General features: G+C 54.7%; 1 protein-coding gene across 1 annotated transcript in view; it reads right to left on the minus strand.

Moving 5' to 3' along the window:
• Positions 1-3,278: 3,278 nt before the first annotated feature.
• Positions 3,279-18,593, minus strand: part of MROH2A (maestro heat like repeat family member 2A) — a 44,237-nt gene continuing 28,922 nt past the window's right edge. Inside the window, 17 exon segments of the mRNA XM_068543724.1 lie at positions 3,279-3,400; positions 3,926-3,991; positions 4,252-4,354; positions 5,027-5,158; positions 6,623-6,778; positions 7,302-7,484; positions 7,581-7,727; positions 8,930-9,044; positions 9,479-9,566; positions 9,569-9,612; positions 9,975-10,168; positions 10,240-10,399; positions 12,378-12,532; positions 12,945-13,097; positions 13,898-14,016; positions 14,581-14,704; positions 15,826-15,930. Of these exon segments, the coding sequence (XP_068399825.1) occupies positions 3,279-3,400; positions 3,926-3,991; positions 4,252-4,354; positions 5,027-5,158; positions 6,623-6,778; positions 7,302-7,484; positions 7,581-7,727; positions 8,930-9,044; positions 9,479-9,566; positions 9,569-9,612; positions 9,975-10,168; positions 10,240-10,399; positions 12,378-12,532; positions 12,945-13,097; positions 13,898-14,016; positions 14,581-14,704; positions 15,826-15,930 (2,166 nt within the window).

Below are 18,593 nucleotides of genomic sequence, written 5' to 3' on the forward strand. Positions count from 1 at the left end.
ATGGTCCCAAAACACACTTGTAGCCACTCAGCACCCGTGACACCTCATGATTTTTATTGGAGCTGTTTATAATAGGATATCACAGTGACTTTTTTTTTTGGTTTTTTGATTGTTTTAATTTCTATGCCCTTTAATTTTGTCTATATTTTTGATACACATAACATTTAAATTTTTTAATTCTTGTTTTTGTTTTTTCAGTTGTAGAGACAGTTTCTCATCTAGGTCACCATAAGGTACAGAGGGCTTATTGGCTTGTACTGGAATGGGCCAAGGTAGACACCGGGAACGTAGGGAGCTCTGGCAATTCACTGGTTCCAGCATCTCTCTCTCGTGGAATTTCAATGATCTGCAAGTATAAATTCCCCCCTTATAACTTGGCCTTGGACAGTGACTTTTTTAAAAAAAATATTTCAAATACTCAGAACACAGTGACAAAACCCATGTACCAACATCCTGAGTAAATGGTTAATATATTGCTGTGTGTAATGGATTTTTTTAAGTAAAAGTTTAGAGATGAGATTAAGTTGCACACCTTTCCTTCCCACCCTCCATCCGTAGGTGACCATTCTCCCTGTATTGATGTACCCTTTCCACCCACACCTTGTTTCACTAGGACGTTACCTGCGTGCTTTACTCAGCTCTGGCTGCCGTAACAAAATACCAAAGACTGGGTACTTAAACAACAGAAGTTTCTTTCTGGAGGCTGGAAGACAGATCAGGGAGCCAGCACGGTGGGGATTTGGGAGGACCCACTTCCCGGCCCGCAGACAGCCACCTTCTTGCCGTGTCATGTGGAGAGAGGAGGAGCTCTGGTGTCTCTTAGGAGGGCACTGATCCTGTCATGGGGGCCCCACCCTCATGACCTCATCCAAACCCAATTACCTTCCAAAGGCCCCGTCTCAGCTACCATCACACTGGGGGTTAGGGCTTCCACTTGTGAATCTGGGGGGACACATTCGGCCCAGAGCCCTGTGAACTGGGAGGGCCTGCACCGCCTGGAGCTGAGAGCCAGGCCAAGAGCCTTACACCTTGCAGGAGGCTCATTTTCCCTCAGTACAGGCTGGCAGGGGACAGCTGGCTCAGGCTCAGACCGGATGGGTGTGGCCCTGCTATTCGAGACCTTTCCGGCGTGCCTGCGGCTTCCTAAGAGCACAACCCCCGTTTCTCCTTCATCAGGAAAACTATCATCCTTGCCCAAAACTTCTTGTGCCTGGCCTCCCTCCCCCGCCCTCCACACCTAGCAGTCGTGCGAAGTCTCACTGGCCAGGCCTAGCTGCCAGAGGCTGGAAAACTGAGTTTGTGATGCTCTATCGTCTAGTGGAGGAAGGTGTGGCCAAAGGGCCTAGAGGAAGTTGGCTAGATCCTCTTAGCCAATTTATAGGATCTGCCAATAAAGGACCCCATTAACTATACAGAATGGTATGTGTTTTTAACTTTCACATAAATAACTCGGGGCTGTATGCACTGTGCAACTTTGTCTCACCAAGAGGTGTTTGCATTTGACAGGAGATGACTGATGAACATGGGTCTCATTGTAGAGTTCCTTAGGTAGCTGGTGTGTCCCACTGTCCCACTGGGTGTTTGCTGCTAAGAATACTCTTCAGCCACCATCCTTGTGCACATGTGCAGATCTACCTGCAGCTCCACCCAGAGGTGACTTGGTCACGTCTTCAACTTCCATAATTATTGCCAAAGTCCTCTCCCAAATGCCTAATCCCATTTGCACTCCATCCAGCAATAATAAAAGGTCCCATTTCCCCACACTGCTGCCACTAGCCAGCGCCACTGTTGTGGGTGTGAAATGCACAGCATTGCAGTTTGCATGCCTTCCTGGGGGGACTGGCTTTTCAAGCACTCTCTCATGACACTGCTTTTCAATTTGCTGTATTACTGATTTGGGCATATTCTGTATGCCAATCCAATTATATGAATCAATCTAGTTTTATATAAATTGCAAGTAACTTCTTCCATCTGCGACTTATTTAACTTTATGATATTTTATCATACAGAAGATATATTTTAACATAGAAAAGTTGATGTTTTATTTTTACTGGCTTCTATTACTTTTGAAGGAAAACCTAGGGTAGGTTTAAGACAATACTGTATTGTCTTAAATTTTTGCTTTCTGAGTTTGGGTCCATAAACCATCTGGAAATGTTTTGCAGGGGCATTAAGGGAATTGATCAGAGACCTGATTTTACAATTGTATGGCGTCCCCCAGGACCTGTACCGAAGGGCACATCCCTTTCAACTGTGTCAGTGGGACTCAAGTCTTCCAGCAGCAACGATCTTCATCACTTGGCAGGAAATAACTTCACTGTCTATTCCACGGGAGCCGCCAAACAGTGTGAGAGCACGCTTCCGGGAAGCCTCTGGTGCAGGCTGATTTCGGAACTGCTCAGCAGTGCTCCCGCCCATGGCGCCCAGGGTGGGGACAGCCTTGGGCAGTTGCAGTGAGAATGGTTTGGAAATCCCACCTTCACCTGCTCTGGGGACAACCAGAGACTGTTCTGCGGATGGCCTGAGTGTCGGAAGAGTTTCCCTGCTCTCCCCCCCCCACCCAATCTCCCCCTGCTTGTTTCTTGGGCTTGGAGATAATTCCTCCTGTTTGACCCTCTGCTGGGCTCTGCTCCAGGCCTTGCTGGGTCCCTCCCCATCCTGGTCCAGCAGGCCCTGATGTGGAAAGGGTGAGAGTAGATGGTGTGGTGTCACTTCCTCTCTGAAGCCCCCCGGATTACCTCCTTTCTGTGAACACTCCCTGTGCGCTGCACCGGCACCAGCACTGCCCCCACTGGCGGCCACCCTCCCTCACCCTGATGCGTATCATGGTCACTGGTAGATGCCTCCTGTCCCTTTAAGAGCGGGGTCCCTGGAAGCAGAGTCCGGACAGCAGCTGGGCTCCTCTGGTTACCCCAGCACAGTGCCTGGCAATGGACACGCCATCCGCATGGGTGGAAGTGAAATGCAGTGAAGACACAAAGGGGGCTCCAGATCCTCTGGGCTGAGAGGAGCTGCCGGACGTACACACACTCCGGGGAAGCGGGAATGAAGTTCCCCTTGGCCTCCACTGTCTTGGCTCTGGGGCGACATCACCTTACATACAGTCAGGAATCTGCTCTCCAAATGGCAAGGGAGGTTTATTTCAATGGGAGGAAAGAAAGGGACGCTGATTATTTAAGAACAATGCTTTTCTTACAAACTAAATTAAAAGTGGTTTGCGTCGCTGTGGTGGGGTTGGCACGCTGGGGAGAGGCAGGTACATTCTGTATCCAGACCACCTAGGAGATTCCTTAGGGTGAAGCCAAAAGCCAGTGATGACTACAGGTATCCAAGATTTTGAGAGTCTCCAGGGATGCCCTCCGGACCCCAGGATCCGAGTCCAGCTGTAGCTCCTGGAGGGCTGAGAGTGAGCTGAATCAGGAGAGGATGGGGACCTCGAGGCCAGGCCCACGCCCGCCGCCTGCCCTGGGCAGTGTGTGCTGATGAAAGCCCTGCCCGGGGAGCTGACTGCGGGGCGAGGGGCTCACAGGGGCTGTGGACTTCACCCCTCTGTGTGTGAATTCAGAAGGTGGCAGGTGCAGCCATGTCTCCACACACATCTCCCATCTCTGGGGGCTTCCGTTACTTCAACAGGGACAGAAAGACCACCCACAGGACCCAACTGCTGTGTGGATCAGCCAAAGGAATCAGGGCGAGTTATTTCATCCATGTGTGTGGCAGGGAGGGGGCAGAAAGCACAGGGAGCCATCAGAGCTGTCTTGCTGGAAAGCCCACCACCCGTTCATCCACCTCTCTGTGCCATGGCTACACCCCTACCCCCAGTACAACCAGGGTCAGCTGCCTCTCCCCTCAGGCGGTTTCCCTAAGATCCCAAATGAGCTTAGTGGACTCATTTTTGACTCATACTTGAGTCTCCATTACTTACAGTTCCGTAATGTAGGAAAGTCCAGCTTTTTCAGGTAATGTGCAGACACCTGCTTCATAATGATTCCTAAAATGATAGCCAGGAAATGTTCATCACACGAATATTAGGTCAGTGAGAGATTTGGTTTCACCTTATGAGGGTCCCTGTTGAGGGTTTAGTTGAGGATGCTTAGTTGAGAACAGGGCATGTAGGAAGCTCCTTGGGACACACAGACGGGGACTTCCACCTGAACCCAGGTCCCAACACCTGTCTCCCTGCTCCAGGTCTGGGTCTGACCTGATGGCCTTCAAGTCCCCTCCTGCATCAGGAAACACTTGCCTGCTCACCTGCCAGGTTACATGCAGCAATTCTGATCCTTAACAAGTTGCTTTTAACATAGGTCATTGTTTCTAGCAAGAAGCTGTAGAGAACGGCAGGCTTTTTCTGAGTCTGCAAAAAACAAGTGGCACCCAGAGCCGTGGAGGATGAGATCCTGGAGACCAGCTGCTCACAAAGAGCAGTCCCATCTGTCTGAGGCTGAAGGGTCTGCCCAGAGAGGGCAAGTGCACATATCAAAGTCACACAGCAGATTAGTAGCTGAGCAACTTAAGGACCTTCAGTCTTCAGTTATTCTTCTCTGGCCCAGAGAGGTTACATTTGCCCACAACCTGCACTGTCCAATATGGTAGCCACTGACCACACATGGTCCTTGAGCACCTGAAATGTGGCTAGTCTGAATTAAGTGTAAAGTGCCTCCTGGATATTGAAGACACTACCCCAAAAAGGTAAACTATGACATTTATAATTTTATATTGATTGCATGTTGAAATGATGATGATTTGGATCTATTGGGTTAAATAAAATCTACTATTAAATTTGGTTTCACCTCTTTTCACATTTTTCAACAGAAATCTTAAAAATGGGTATGTGGTTTTTCAACAGAAATCTTAAAAATGGGTATGTGGTTTTTCAACAGAAATCTTAAAAATGGGCATTCTCTTTCTGCTGGACAGAGCTGGTCTCGACACCTCACGTCCAGAAGGTGAACGCAAGGTCACAGGATGAAGCCCCAAGCCCCCGGGGGCCACCTCCCATGGGGCCATCCCCCCTCAGCTTCCTCACCAAGACAGAGCACAGGGTTATCTGGAACCTGGTCATGTCCTTGGGGGCAATGGCATCACTTTGGTCCGAGGAGCTCTCCAGGGCCTTCCAGCCCCAGAAGTGCACACACCGAAACATGGTAGCCACACAGGCCTAGAGGGACACAGGACAGGACAGCAGGGGAGGTGTCAGGCAGACCCAGGGGGTTCACACAAGGGGTGGCGCTGCCAGGACTGGCGTTTCGTCAGGAAACTCGAGGGCGGCCCCCAAAAGCCTCAGGAAGCCAAAGAAGGGCAGGCTGGTGGGCCCTGGGAGGATGCCTGGGACCCAAGCCCACCAGCCCATGTCACGCCTGTGTGCATAGTTACTAAAACCCCTTGGGAGCAGGTGCAGCCGCACTCGCCCCCTCAGCCATCAGCCAGCACCTTGGTGCCCTCAGCAGCCCCGCCGGGGACCCGCCCCTCCAGGAGACTGGGGGTCAGGGGCCTGGCTGCGACTGCCAGGATGGGAGTGAGCTTTCTCATCCCCCCAGATCCCCTCCACTGGTTCTTCCTGTACCTGTGCCCTGCAGCAACCAAGCCCCCTGGCCTCCGGCCTCCGGTGGGGTTAGGCCACGGGAAGATGCTGATTGGGGGGCTGGGAGGGAGGCTGGGGTATCTATTCCCCCGGGAGTAGGAGGGCAGCAGCACGCACTGGGGCCCCCAGCCGTGTTGGTCTCGCCTCTCTGTGGCTCCTTCGTTAAACCCTCTCGGTCACCTTTCTGGGTGTGCTGTCACTTCCTACCTCCATCCCCACCCCTACGTGGAAGCCTCAGCTCTCAGCAGCAAGATTGAGGGGACTAACCTCGTGGCCCCAGAACTGGGGTTAAGACAGTAGTTGAACATGCTCTGCTGAGGACGCCTCGTTTGGGGCCAGCTGTATCCCCACAGCTCCTGAGGGGTGGCAGGACCACCCCTAATCTCAGCCACCTCCCCACCATCCCCTCCCCAGTCCACAGACGGAGACAGGGAGCAGGCAAGACAGAGGTCAGGGTCATGGGCGGCACGGGGGGCGAGGGGCTCCGTACACGTGTGTCCCCAGGCAGCCAGTGTTAGCCTGAGAGGCGGCAGCTAAACGAGGGGGTGGGGGCCTCCCCCCACCCCAAAGCAACAGAGCAGCTGGGCCTCGGGGAAGGGGGAGAAGAGTGGTCGGAAAGCCAGGCACCCTCCAGCCCTCCCGGCAACCTCGGCACAAGCTTGCCCCACCGGGAGCCAGAGAGGACAGATTTAAGGGGAGTGTTAAACTTGACTGAGTCATAATTCCCAAAAGGGACAGCAACTTATAGAATCTGGTAGAAGAAAGGGTGGCTGGTGAGGCCCCTGGAGAAGAAGGAAACTCCACCATGCTTCCCCCTGCCCCAGAGGCCAGATTCCTCAATAAGCTGGTTTGTGGGTCATCTCGACGGGTCCCTTTCCCAGCCTGGCGTGAGGAACCAGCAGATCATGGCCTTTGGGGTCTCGGGAAGACTGAGTGAGGAAGGGGACACCCCAGCTAGCCGGGCTGGCAGCCCCAAAGCGTGTGCTCCTTTTGGGGACAGCGGGCCCTGGACTTTATACACAAAGCGCAGGTGTGTCTCACCTGGGCTGCATCGAAGCAGGGGTCCTGGCAGTGCAGCATGAGGGGGACCCAGGCTTTCTTCACTCCCTCTTTGAAGAAATGCTTCTTGGAAATCCTGACCACCTTTGCCAGCTTCCCGAAGAGGACGAAGGCTTTTAAACGCAGTAGCTCGCTCTCCTGCAGCGGAGGTGGACAATTTCTGAAACTTGGGAAGCAGGAAGCCCAACAAAACCACAGCCATTAAGAGGTGGACCCTCTTAAATGCCTCGGCCCCTGCGAAGCCTTCTGGGTCATTCCATCGGGATGGAGTCTCTCTTGCAGGGTTCTCGGGACTGCGTGTTATTCTGGTGTTTGTGACCTTCTCTTCCCTAGATGGGGGCTGCGCTGGATCTGATTGCCCACCGCCGCGTAGCGGAGCCCCCATGTCGCACGCCACAGCTGTCCAAAGAGCACTTGTGGCTGCGAGGAATTAAAATCGGGGAGAAGGGTTCCATGGGCCCTAGGACAAGATCTTTTATTTTTTATCGGACGCCATGATCAGCCAATCGAAACAGCAGCAACAAGTCAGACCTTGTAGCCCTTTTTGTTCCAGGGTGCGTCTCTTCTTCAGGGGATTGGAAGTGGCCACCTGTCCACTGAGCAGCCATCTGAGGGGCCCCCACGAGGGCCAGGGCTGAGCAAGGCTCCAGTGCGGACTCACGTGGTCAAAGAAGGCTCTGCACCGCTCGGAGATGGCACGGAAGTCGGACCCCACGTCCCCTTCCCGCAGCTCAGCCAGGACCTTGGCCAGGGCCTCCAGGCCGTCGGCGGTCACGCTGGGGCTCACGGGCCCCCTCAGGGAGCACAGGCACTTCTCCAGTAAAAGCTTCCGGTACTGCCTCACCTGGGGGGCACGGGAGCCATCAGCCCGAGCCGGGTTCCCCGGGACACACCGGCATCGGCCCCTCAGACCTTCTCGGGGACACCGGGCCCCGCAGACCTTCTTGAGGGTGCCGAGGGCCATGTTGCCGAGGGCGCGCAGGGAAAGCACCCGCAGGGCCTCGTCCTCCCGGTCCACGCCCTTCTCCCGCATCAGCGCCGCCGGCTTCAGCAGCTTCTCCTGCTACAGGATCGGGACACTCATGAACTGGAAAGCAGAACTTTTTACAATTACCCCTGAGAGAGGCCCACTTCTCAGCCACAGAACAGGACGTGTGATGACATTCAGGGCGTGGAATTGTCTCTCTGCAAATAGGAGAGGATTCTGAGCCCCAGCTCCCAGGACCAGCTCTGGGCTCCTCCGCCTGCCAGCTGTGGGACCCTGGCAAGTGCCTCAACCCCTCTGAGCCTCAGTTTCCCCATCTGTAAAAAGAGGGCGATGCCAGTACCTGCCTCATAGGGTCGCTGTGAGGATCCGATGAGGAAATACATGGGAAATCCTAGGTGAGTGTGACCTCTATTAATACACTCATCCGTCATTTATTTCTTCAGTTAACATGATGGGAATGGCCACCGAGCACAAGAGCCATGCCCACTGTGTTTGAGCAGAAAAGCACAAGAAGCATGGATTCCACTCACCTGGGACTCAGAGAGTCACTACTGGCCCAGCACCCAAAATGCCGGGGACTCAGGCCTACAGGGAGCCCTCTGGCATGCGTGTGTGCATGTGTGTCTTGGGTGTGCACGCACACATATGAGTGTGTTTTATTAAAACTTAACACCAAATTGGTGACTCCAAAATTGAAAACTGATTCTCTGGCCCTTTACAGAACATGTCTGCCATCCCCTGCAGTAGGCCAATGGTTGGTTCTTACGACATACTGGGCATCAGGCAGCCAAGAAAACTTCTCCTAAAAGGTTTCTGGCCAGTTCGCTCAGGACCCCATAAGTGCCCCAGCTGCATGGAAGGGTAGCTGGGCCCCAGTGGCTCTGACTCCCTTCCCGGCCTTCCTGCCTGGCAAAGCCTGGTTCACCGCTCAGAGCCCTCCTGCAAGGCCTTCCCCAGGGAAGACCTCCTCTGGCCCCTGGGTGTCGCTGGCACTCACCACGTCACACATCCCTTGGCTGCTATGCTTCAGGGCACAGGCCGGGTCTCAGCCCCTCTTTCCCCACAGTGCCCGCCCTGAATTATTCATGTGATGAACGAATGAAGGAGTGAATGAGTGAACGAACACACAAATGAGGGATGTTTGCCTGCCCACCCGCCCCACCCCGACCCCTGACTCAGAGCCTGTGCGCCTGCCCTGAGATGAGCCCCCAGGACAGCCCGGGGGTCACCCAGCACCCCACCCCACCCTACCCCGGCCCGCCCCGCCCGCCCAGCCCTCCGCGCCGGCACCGTGGCCTCACTTCCACGCAGACCGCCATGCTGCTGATGCGATAGCTCAGGGCCTCCGAGGCCATGCCCCTGAGCACCAGCTCCGGCAGCCTCTGCCGGTAGCCCTCGGCGTTCTGCACGCACAGCCTGCAGGGACAGCACCGCAGTGGGGACTTCTCAGCTCCTGCCGGGCACAGCTGCTCTGCAGCAGGGCGCCCAGGGGGCAGAGCTCCTAGGCCAGGGGGTCACTGAAGTACTGACTCTCCATCTGCTTTTCATAAAAGGGCACCAGAATGAGGGCCACTCAGGAGACGTCAGACCCCGGGAAGGAACTCCCAGTCCTGCCATCCTGGCCCAGCTCAGGAGCCCCGTGTGGCCTTGGGCATCCCCACCCACCTCGGACCTCACTTTCTTGCCTTGGAGCAGGAAGGGCTGGAAGAAAAGATTCCCTCTGCCCTGCACCCTCCTGCCACCCAGGGCCTGGGATGCAGGTCAACATGGCAATCCCCTGGAGCGAGGCATTCAGCCACGACCCAGACCTTCCATCAAGGACATGGAGCCCCGGAGAGCCGGGCGCCCACCTGGCCAGCAGGCTCGCTCCCTGCAGGAATGTGGAGCTGCTCTCCAGGAGTGTCCACACGCCCTGCTCTTCCAGGGTGCGAAGCAGCGGCTGTTGAGTTTCCGGAACAAAAGCTGCACGGATTTGATCGTGATCCTGGAAGAAGGCAGGGCCCCATCAGGACGCGGCTACCCCGCCGGGAGCACCCACAGAACCTCAGACAGGTAAGCTCCGCACCCAGGTCTGTGAAGGGGCACCCAGCATAGGCAGGGCCTCGGGTCAAGGGGCCAAGAGCAATCTTGTGAGACGGTGGTCTGCAAACTCTGAAAACCACACCACGCTGGACTCATGGGAAGGACGATCGTAAGATCAGCTTCCAGAAAGTTCTCCCCACCAGGAGGGGAAGATGAGGGCCTCTGGGTGGCGGGGACGCTTGGAGTCCAGTGACTTCTAAGAGGCTGCGTCCAGCCCAGGCCCTCTGCCTTACACCCCATGCATGCCCCCACCCTCGAGAGCACCTTTGCAGGTTGATCTCCTCAGGGAGGGTCCCCGTGTGGACGAGACTCCACGTCTTCAGGACGGGCGACATGGCCTCCGGCCCCTGGCTGCTGCTGAGCTGCAGCAGGAGGGTGTAGACAAGGTCCGGGAAGAGGTCCAGGAGCTCGGCATCCTGGTCCGTCTTCTCAGTAAGAAGGTGGATGGTGCACAGGGTCTGCAGATAGAAGGGTGGGAGGCAGGAGGACTCCTACTGAGGCCCCAAGGAGGGCCCGCCCCGTGACTCACCAGCAGAGGGTCCACCGCGGCCAGGCGCCAGATGTCAGCCTTGGAGGTGGCGTCGGCCCTGGGCGTGAACCTCGACTGCAGCCGACCCATCAGCGCGTGCAGCATCGCCCGGGCCAAGGGCAAGTTCTCAGCCACAGTCAGCCACACCTCCGTCAGGGGGCTAGCCAGAGACAGGGGACAAGGCCTGTGGGTTTGGGGCCATGTGCCCTGGCAGGTCAGAGCCCCTGTGGACTCCCAGGCAGCCCCCTGAGCAGGGGCTGGACTCTGAAGACTGGATCTCAAGGAGGTGGAGTGAGCCGCCAAAGACTGCACAACCGGAAGCCCGGTCCCGACTCCACGCTCAGAGACACGCCTCTGCCCACGGTACCCCTGGGAAAGCCACAGCCCCTCTCTGGAGCCCCAGCTCTGCTGCTAGGTGACCCCGGGAGTCCGCGCCGGGCCTGCTGTGTGATGACTTTGCGGACATGTCCGGTCATCGCCTCCCAGTGCCCGGGTGTGTCAGGCGGGCACCAGGCAGCTTGCTGATGTGCATCACTTACTCCTCCCAACACATTTGTGTGGAAGGTGCCTTCATCTCCATTTCCATAGAAGAGGAAACGAGGCCCGCGGAGGTCAGGTAACATGCCAGGCTACAACTTGAAGCGGGCTTCCTGATCCCCAAGTCCAAGCCCACGGCCCTGCTGAGAAGGGAAGGGCTCCCGGGACAGTGGTGCAATGAGCCTCTGTGCCCAGGTACAGGCAGGTGGGGTCTGGTGGGCTCTGAAGGGCTAAAACCGTGAGCCCAGCAGGATCAACCTGCCTATTTGAATCCACAAAAACAAATACACAAGTGCGGAGGTGAGTTTTGTTGCGGGGGGAAGGGGAGATGTGGCAGGGGCCTGGTGACAGGAATTGAATGGAAGGGTGGGCACAACACGCTCATTCACAACAACTTCTCGGAAAGAAGACATAGGAGCGTAAGGAAACAAGAAAGTGGGGACCTCAGTCCTATAACTCAGGAAACAGCCACGTGAGCTTGAAGGAGGACCTGGGCTCCAGAAAGGAACACAGCCCGGCCAACACCTTGACTCGGGCTTGAGACCCTGAGCAAAGGCCCCAGCTCAGCTGAGCCCAGGCTCCCGACCACACAAACCAGGAGATGATAAATGGCTGTTGTTCCAAGCTCCCAAGTTGCTGGCAATTTGTTACACAGTGATAGCTAACCAATACAGTGAAAGCCAGTCAGCCAGAGGCCCCACTCAGCACTGCTCTGAGAGGGGCTAACTCTCCTTCAATCAAGTCACCTGCATTGCACTGCCATCCTACCTGGACCCAGGGCAGGGCTGACCTTACGAGAAGCAGCTCCACGGCAGAGCCAGGCCTGCATTTCACACAGGGCAGCCCGGGAGATTCTGGATCTGACACCTGTGCTCGAAACTTTTTTCTCTGCTCACAGCATCTTCTGTGCCATCTGCCACGTCTCTCTCCTCCAAGTCTCAAGGCTGCCCTTTGCTCCTTGGTCTCTGCTGCTCTGGGGATGCCTGTCCACCCCTTTCTGGGCCCTCCCCAGGGAATTCCAGTTCCATCCCAGCACACTCACTCCCCAGACTGGTGAGATCCTACCAGCTGCCTGTGCAGTGCTGTGACAGAGACACAGGGACTGGGCACTGTTCATCAAAATGACGCAAGAAGGAGGGTTTGCACTGCTTTACTGTGAGGCCACCTGAGGGGCCTGAGGCTCTGTCATTTCATCCCTTGGGCACCTGGACTAGTCACTTCCCTCTCAGGGCCCCATTTGGAAAGGACGAAGGACAGAGCGGAGCTTCTCCAGTGGCCTGCTCGGGCCTTGGGGCCCATGTCCTGTGGTCTATCCGGCCCAGAGCTCTGTCCTCCTCAGGGAGGAAAGGGCTGCAGAGGCGAGAGCCCAGAGCCAGTGACCAGGACATGTGAGACGCCATGGGAATCCGAACTCCAGCTTGATAGGATGGAGCTGTAATGCTGAGGCTCCGGGTCCGAGGTTCCTAGAGGCTGCACCTCCCACGAAGACGCAAGGAGAGGGTTTGACCCACCCCAGGGTCGGACAGGCCCCGGTCTTCTGGGACACGTCGGCGGTGGCGAGTCGGGCACAGTCTGGGTGGCCCCACACCCAGGGCACCCACCTCTCCATGGGCAGGGGCTGCCGCAGGAGTGACGTGAGGACGGTCTCCTGGTGGTAGTGTGCCAGCAGAAGGATGCCCTCGATGAGGAGGCGCCGCACCTCCGGGTGATCCACTACCGGCAGGTGCACCAGGATGGTGCCCAGGATCTCCGCCACCTGGGAAGGGGTGGGGCATCACCGGGCAGCCCGGCCCTCATGGACCTCCTGCCCTCACCCCGCTGCACACCCCTTCTCTTGCCCAAGCGGACGCTGGGTAGGTTAAACCTTCAGCACCCCTTCTAACACATCCTCTGGTCCCTTCCAGGATTTGATCCGATTTTCAGGAGGGGCTGTGCTCCAGGAGAGCAGGCCTCGGGCCTCCAGCCCATCGTCCACTCACTGACCGAGTCACCTTCAACATATTCTTTCTTGTTCTAGAACCCTACTTCCTCCTCCTCTTTACAACCATGGACTTCGGGGGTGGGGCTGGAGAATCCTCAGCAAGCGAGGCTGGGCCCCTGCCCGGCCCTCTAGGTTGGGTGCACCAGGCAGCCGCAGGCCCCAGGTGACCCGGCCACAGCTCTGTCACCTTGTCCTCCAGCTCCTTGACCCGCATCTGGAGGAAGATGCCTATCCAGGTGACGGAGGCCTTGTCATGCTGGAGGTTCATGGCCCTGATGTTCTCACAGAGCTTCTGGACGAGCGAGACCACCTCATCGCAGCTAAACTGCAAGCACGCCACCTACAACCAGAGCAGGCTGTTCCCGGGGCCCGACAACCAAGTCCAAGGACTCCCCTGCCCGCCTGTCTCCGCTCTTCCGCTCAGTGTCACAGCCCCGGCCCAGCCCGCATCCTCTCTCAAACCACTGCCCCAGCCTCCTCCCCCCTCACCCACCCCCCAGCCTCTCGCCGTCTCAGTCACAGGCCTGCTTGGATGTCACTCAACGTCAAAGCCACAGGGATGCACGCCAACTCCTCCGTTTCCTCATCCCCTGCCCCCACCCCACTGAACTCCACGCAGGAAGCTTCTCCCCAGACCCTCCCTGTGCTGACTCTACAGCCCTGCAGCCTTCCCTCGGGGTGTGCCCTGCGCCTCACCGCCGACGCACAAGCCTCCCACTCACAGAGCCTCCGCTGGCCCCTGAGGCATAAGAGACCTCATCGCTCTGCAACCCCGAGAGTTCGGATGGCTCTGGACACTTTCAGTCACCAGTGTGCCATCCGCCTGCCCGTGTGCTGACACCTGTGGGCAGGGTCTCGTGTTCAATTCTTTCTGGGGCCCCCTCGGTGTAGCACATGCTAGGGACAACGAGAACACAGCTGGGGTCCATTAAGCACCTCCCGTATGCCAGGCACCACAGTAGGGACCTCACACATCACAGGCCATTTAAATACACATGGCATGAGTTGGACCAAGGGCCATGGAAGCCATGACCCCCGGAAGAGGATGGGGGCTGCGCAGCCAGGCTGAGCAAGGTCCCACCCCCCAGAGATGGCCCAGGCACCCAGAGACCATGGCCCACACAACCTTCCCCTCGTCACCTTGGCGATTCTGGAGGACGCGCTGAAAACCTTCTCCATGTCCGAGACCTGCAGGTCCCCCTTACACTTCTCAAGCTCCAACTCCTTGGAAGCACCCCAGGAGGAGCAGGTCTGGCTTGCTGGTGGGAATACAATTTCAGACACGATCGGTCAGGACAAAGGGTCCGCATCGTGGCGGCCTCCTGCCCCAGCCCTCAGGGTGCCCTGGTTCCACAGGCCTGGACTACCCCCTCCAGCATCTGGACATCCTATCCCATTGCCTTGCCCCTCGAACCACCTCTGTGCACAGCTCAGATGGATGCTCTGCCAGCTTCCAGCTGCCATCCCAGAGGTCAACTCTCCCCGTCTGAAGGTCTCCCCACTGCATTCCCCTCTGGGCTCATCTCTGGCCAGTTCTGCCGCATCCTTGGTATCTGTGAGCTGACCCTGTCCCACTGGGGCCCCTCAGTGCCCAGCACATGCTCTCAGTGTGTTGAGGTGACCCAATGAGCCTCTCCTTCCAGAAGCTTCCATGGCTTCCCAGTGAGCTGTGAACCCCCTCCGCCATTCCTGCTGGTCACCCTTGTTTGTCTACACAGAGGGATCACACTCCCCTCCAGGACAGCCACATAGCCGACACCCCTGGTGTCAGCGCCCCCTCCCGGCCTGCAGAGGCTGGTCCTGATGACCCGCCCTCTCCATACCATGAAGATCCAGGAGGCTGGAAAGGACATCCATGGAGGCCAGGCGGGTTCTTCTGTGCGAGTCACAGGTGCATGGGGAGATGAGTCCGACCAGAGCGCCAAACTGCCCCAGCTGCAGAGGGATCTGAGGGACGGGAGACCTCAAGGCTCACACCCTCTGTCCAGCCGAGCACACCGAGGGCAGTGCGACCAGTGGCCAGAGAGGGTGAACCCTGCTCTGAAAGCACCCCTGTCTGGGAAGCCCGAGCTTCCATCCCCAGGCCCCACAGCTGGGCCCCGGGAGGCCGAGCAGCCAAGATCTGAGGAGTCTGCCCAGGACGCACCCTGTCAGGCCGGGCCCAGGTGCTACTGTTCCTACACAACCCGCCTCGTGCCCATCAATGAGCCCTGGCTTCAAATCTGGACTTCCCCGCTCGCTAGCTGTGTGACGTGGGTAGGTTCTTAGCCTCGGGTCCTCTTGTTCCTTATCTGTAAATCAGAGATGATGATGGTGCCCGTTCTTGCAGGGAATGCCCTGAGAATTGCACAGAGAATCCAGGTGATGCACTCGGCACAGGGCCTGGCCTCAAATGTTACTTAGCACTAGTCTTGGCCCCAGCTTCGCTTTACTGGGCCTGGGTCCCACCTGAATGGTGCTCCAGGACTGGAGTCCTGCCCACCTGGTTCTCACTCTTCACCAGCCCCGAGATGCGAGTCCTGTCCCCACACCCCAGCCCCAGGACACCATCGTCCTCCTGCCAACACCATCCCTGATGACCAGAGAGTCAAAGAGTATGAGGCCAACAAATGTAGGAAGAGAGGTCTCATGGAGCTGGGTCACGTGCTCGGTCAACAAAAGACCTGTTGCTTTTCTAGATTTCGTGATGTTAGTGGTATTTGTCAAGCTTTGTGAAATTTGTGATTTATTTTCTCATTCTAAGTAAATACTCACTTTCCTAAGCAGTATGGTATTCATAGTTGTGTACCCCTTTTCCTTAGAGTCCTCACCCCGTGTGAACCTCAGGCCCCACAGAACCCGGAGCCACACCAAACCCGGCCCACCCTCTTCCTCACCGCCCCCGAGCCCCAAGGCCAGCATCTCCCAGGGTCTCCTTCGCCATTCCCAAGTGAGGCAGCCTCTTCCCGAGGGACTCTCCGGGGGGCAGAACTTGATTTCAAAAGTGTTTCCTCTCCTGGCATAGAGACAGGCATTTCCCTGTGGGTGTCAGGGCGGCAGGCTGGGGGGTCGGGGGCTCCTGGACTCACGCAGACACCAACGCTTGGGACGTAGATCTGCATGAGATGGAGGTGGAGGTTGATCGCCTTCTCCCGCTCCCATTCTTTCTCCGGCAAGATCCACTTTTCCAGGAGCTGTGGGGAGAGCCCGGAACACAGAAGGGGACGTTCAAATCCTGAGGCCAGCCCTTTCCTGGCCACCACTGCTCTCCTTGTCTTTCCCACTCAGAGTGTGACTTTCAAAGCTCTGGGAGCTCCAGATACTTCTGATTTCTTCCCAGCCCACCCCCACCCCCCCGCCCCACCAGGGAGATGAGGCTGTGAGCAAAGAGAGAGCGGCCCCGCATCCTCACCAAGAAGCTGCTTGGCTGATGTGTTTGCCTTTGTTCCAGATGTTTGCCTGGAGGTAAAAAGGCCAGGAGCACAGCCCACCCTGCACCCCAGGGCCTACATGTTCATGCACCTAATAACACAGCTTAACAAAACACGAAGCAAAAACTGATAGAACCGAAAGGAGAAATAAACAAATCCACAATGATAGAGATTTCAGTATCTCTTTCTTGGTAACTGATGATCAAGAAGACAAAATCAGGGGCTTCCCTTGTGGTGCCAATGCAGGGGACACGGGTTTGAGTCCTGGTCCGGGAAGATCCCACATGCCGCGGGTCAACTAAGCCCGTGCCCCACAACTACTGAGCCCGCATGCTGCAACTACTGAAGCCCGCGCGCCTAGAGCCCGTGCTCCACAACAAGAGAAACCACCGCAATGAGAAGCCCACGCACCGCAACAAAGAGTAGCCCCCGCTCACCACAACTAGAGAAAGCCCGTGTGCAGCAATGAAGACACAAAGCAGCCAAAAATAATAAATAAATTAATTAAATAAATAAATTTATCTTAAAAAAATAGAAGACAAAATCAGAAAGGATATAGAAAACTTGGACAACACTGCCAGCCAACTTGGCCTAACTGATATTTAGGAACACACCACCCAATGCAGCAGAATACTTTCCAAGTACACACAGAACATTCACCAAGATAGGCCGTACCCGGGCAACAAAATAAGTCTCAGTCGATTTAAAAGAATTTGAATTATACAAAGTATGTCCTCAGACTACAATGGAGTTAAATCAGGAATTAAAACCAGACAGATCTCTGGAAAACTCTCCAATATTTAGAAATTTCTAGATAATCCATGAGCCAAAGGAGAAGTGAAAGAAATTGAAATGCATTTTGAACTAAAATAAAATTAGAACACAACATATCAACATTTGTGGGGTATAGCAGCAAAGAACAAAGTCGGTGGACTTATACTCTCTGCTCTTGATTCCAAGACTTATTATATAATATTGTAGTAATCAAGACAGGATGACATTGGTGTAAAGACAGACAAAAACATCAGTAGCGCAGAATAGGTGTCCAGAAATAGACCCACACATATATGGTCAATTGATTTTTGACAAAGATGCAAAGGTAATGCAATGGAGAAAAGACAGTCTTTCCAACAAATGGTGCTGAAACAACTGGTTATCCATATGCAAAAAAAGAAAAAATTAAAATAATATAAACTTTGATCCATATTTAAAAACCACTCAAAATATATCACAGACTTAATTGTAAAACCTGAAACTACCAAGTTCTAGGAGAAAACTAGGAGAAAATCTTTGTGATCTTGGGTTAGGCAAAGATTTCTTAGACATGACACCAAAAGCATGATCCATAAAAGAAAAAAATGATAAATTAGACTTCATCAAAATTAGAAACATCTGCTCTTCAAAAGACACTGTGAAATTAATGAAAAGGCAAGTCACAGACCAGGAGAAAATATTTGCAAATCATATATCTGACAAAGGACTTGTTTCCAGAATATATACAACCTCTGAAGAATCAATAATAAGAAAGCAAACAATCTAATTTTTTTTAAAAAACCCTCCCAGCACCCTTCAAAAATACCAAGATTATGAAAGACAAAGACTGAGAAATTGTTCCAGATTGACGAAGAAAGACTAAAGACACATGACGATGAAATGTGATTCATAATCCAGAGTAGATCCTGGGTCTGGGAGGAAATAACTGTAAAGGACGTAATTGGGACAGTTAGTGAAATATGCATATAGAATGTAGATTAGAATATAGCATGGTATCATTGTTAAATTTCCTGATTTTGAACATTGTGTTGTTACATGAGAACATTCTTGTTGTTGATGTCTACAGCTAACTCCATGATTCAAAATGCTGTGTGTGTGTGTGTGTGTGTGTGTGTGTGTGCGCGTGTAATGAGAAAAAAAAAGAGAGGGAAAAAGAAAATGTCACAAAATATTAAGAATCATGGATCTGGGGACTTCCCCAGTGGTCCAGTGGCTAAGACTCCAAGGTCCCAATGCAGGGGGCCCGGGTCCGATCCCTGTTCAGGGAACTAGATCCCACATGTCACAACTAAGAGTTCACATGATGCAACTAAAAAAAAAACAGCCCGCATGCCACAACTAAAGATCCCACATGCCGCAAGGGAGATCCCACACGCGGCAATGAAGATCCCGCATGCCACAACTAAGACCCAACGCAGCCGAACAGATAGATAAATAAACAAATAAATATTAAAAAAATATTTAAGAATCGTGGATCTGGGTGAAAGGTATACAGGAGTTCTTTGCAGTATTCTCACAACTTTTCAGCCAATTTGAAGTTTTTATCTAAACAAAATTACCAAATCAATTTTTAACGCATACCCCTGTTTCCCACTGAGAGTCTGGCCCTCAGCCCAGTGTTCTGGGAGGGGTGGCCCTCCCTGGCTCCTGGC

Source organism: Eschrichtius robustus, chromosome 5 (genome assembly GCF_028021215.1).
Source record: "Eschrichtius robustus isolate mEscRob2 chromosome 5, mEscRob2.pri, whole genome shotgun sequence".
In the NCBI taxonomy this organism is placed as follows: Eukaryota; Metazoa; Chordata; class Mammalia; order Artiodactyla; family Eschrichtiidae; genus Eschrichtius; species Eschrichtius robustus.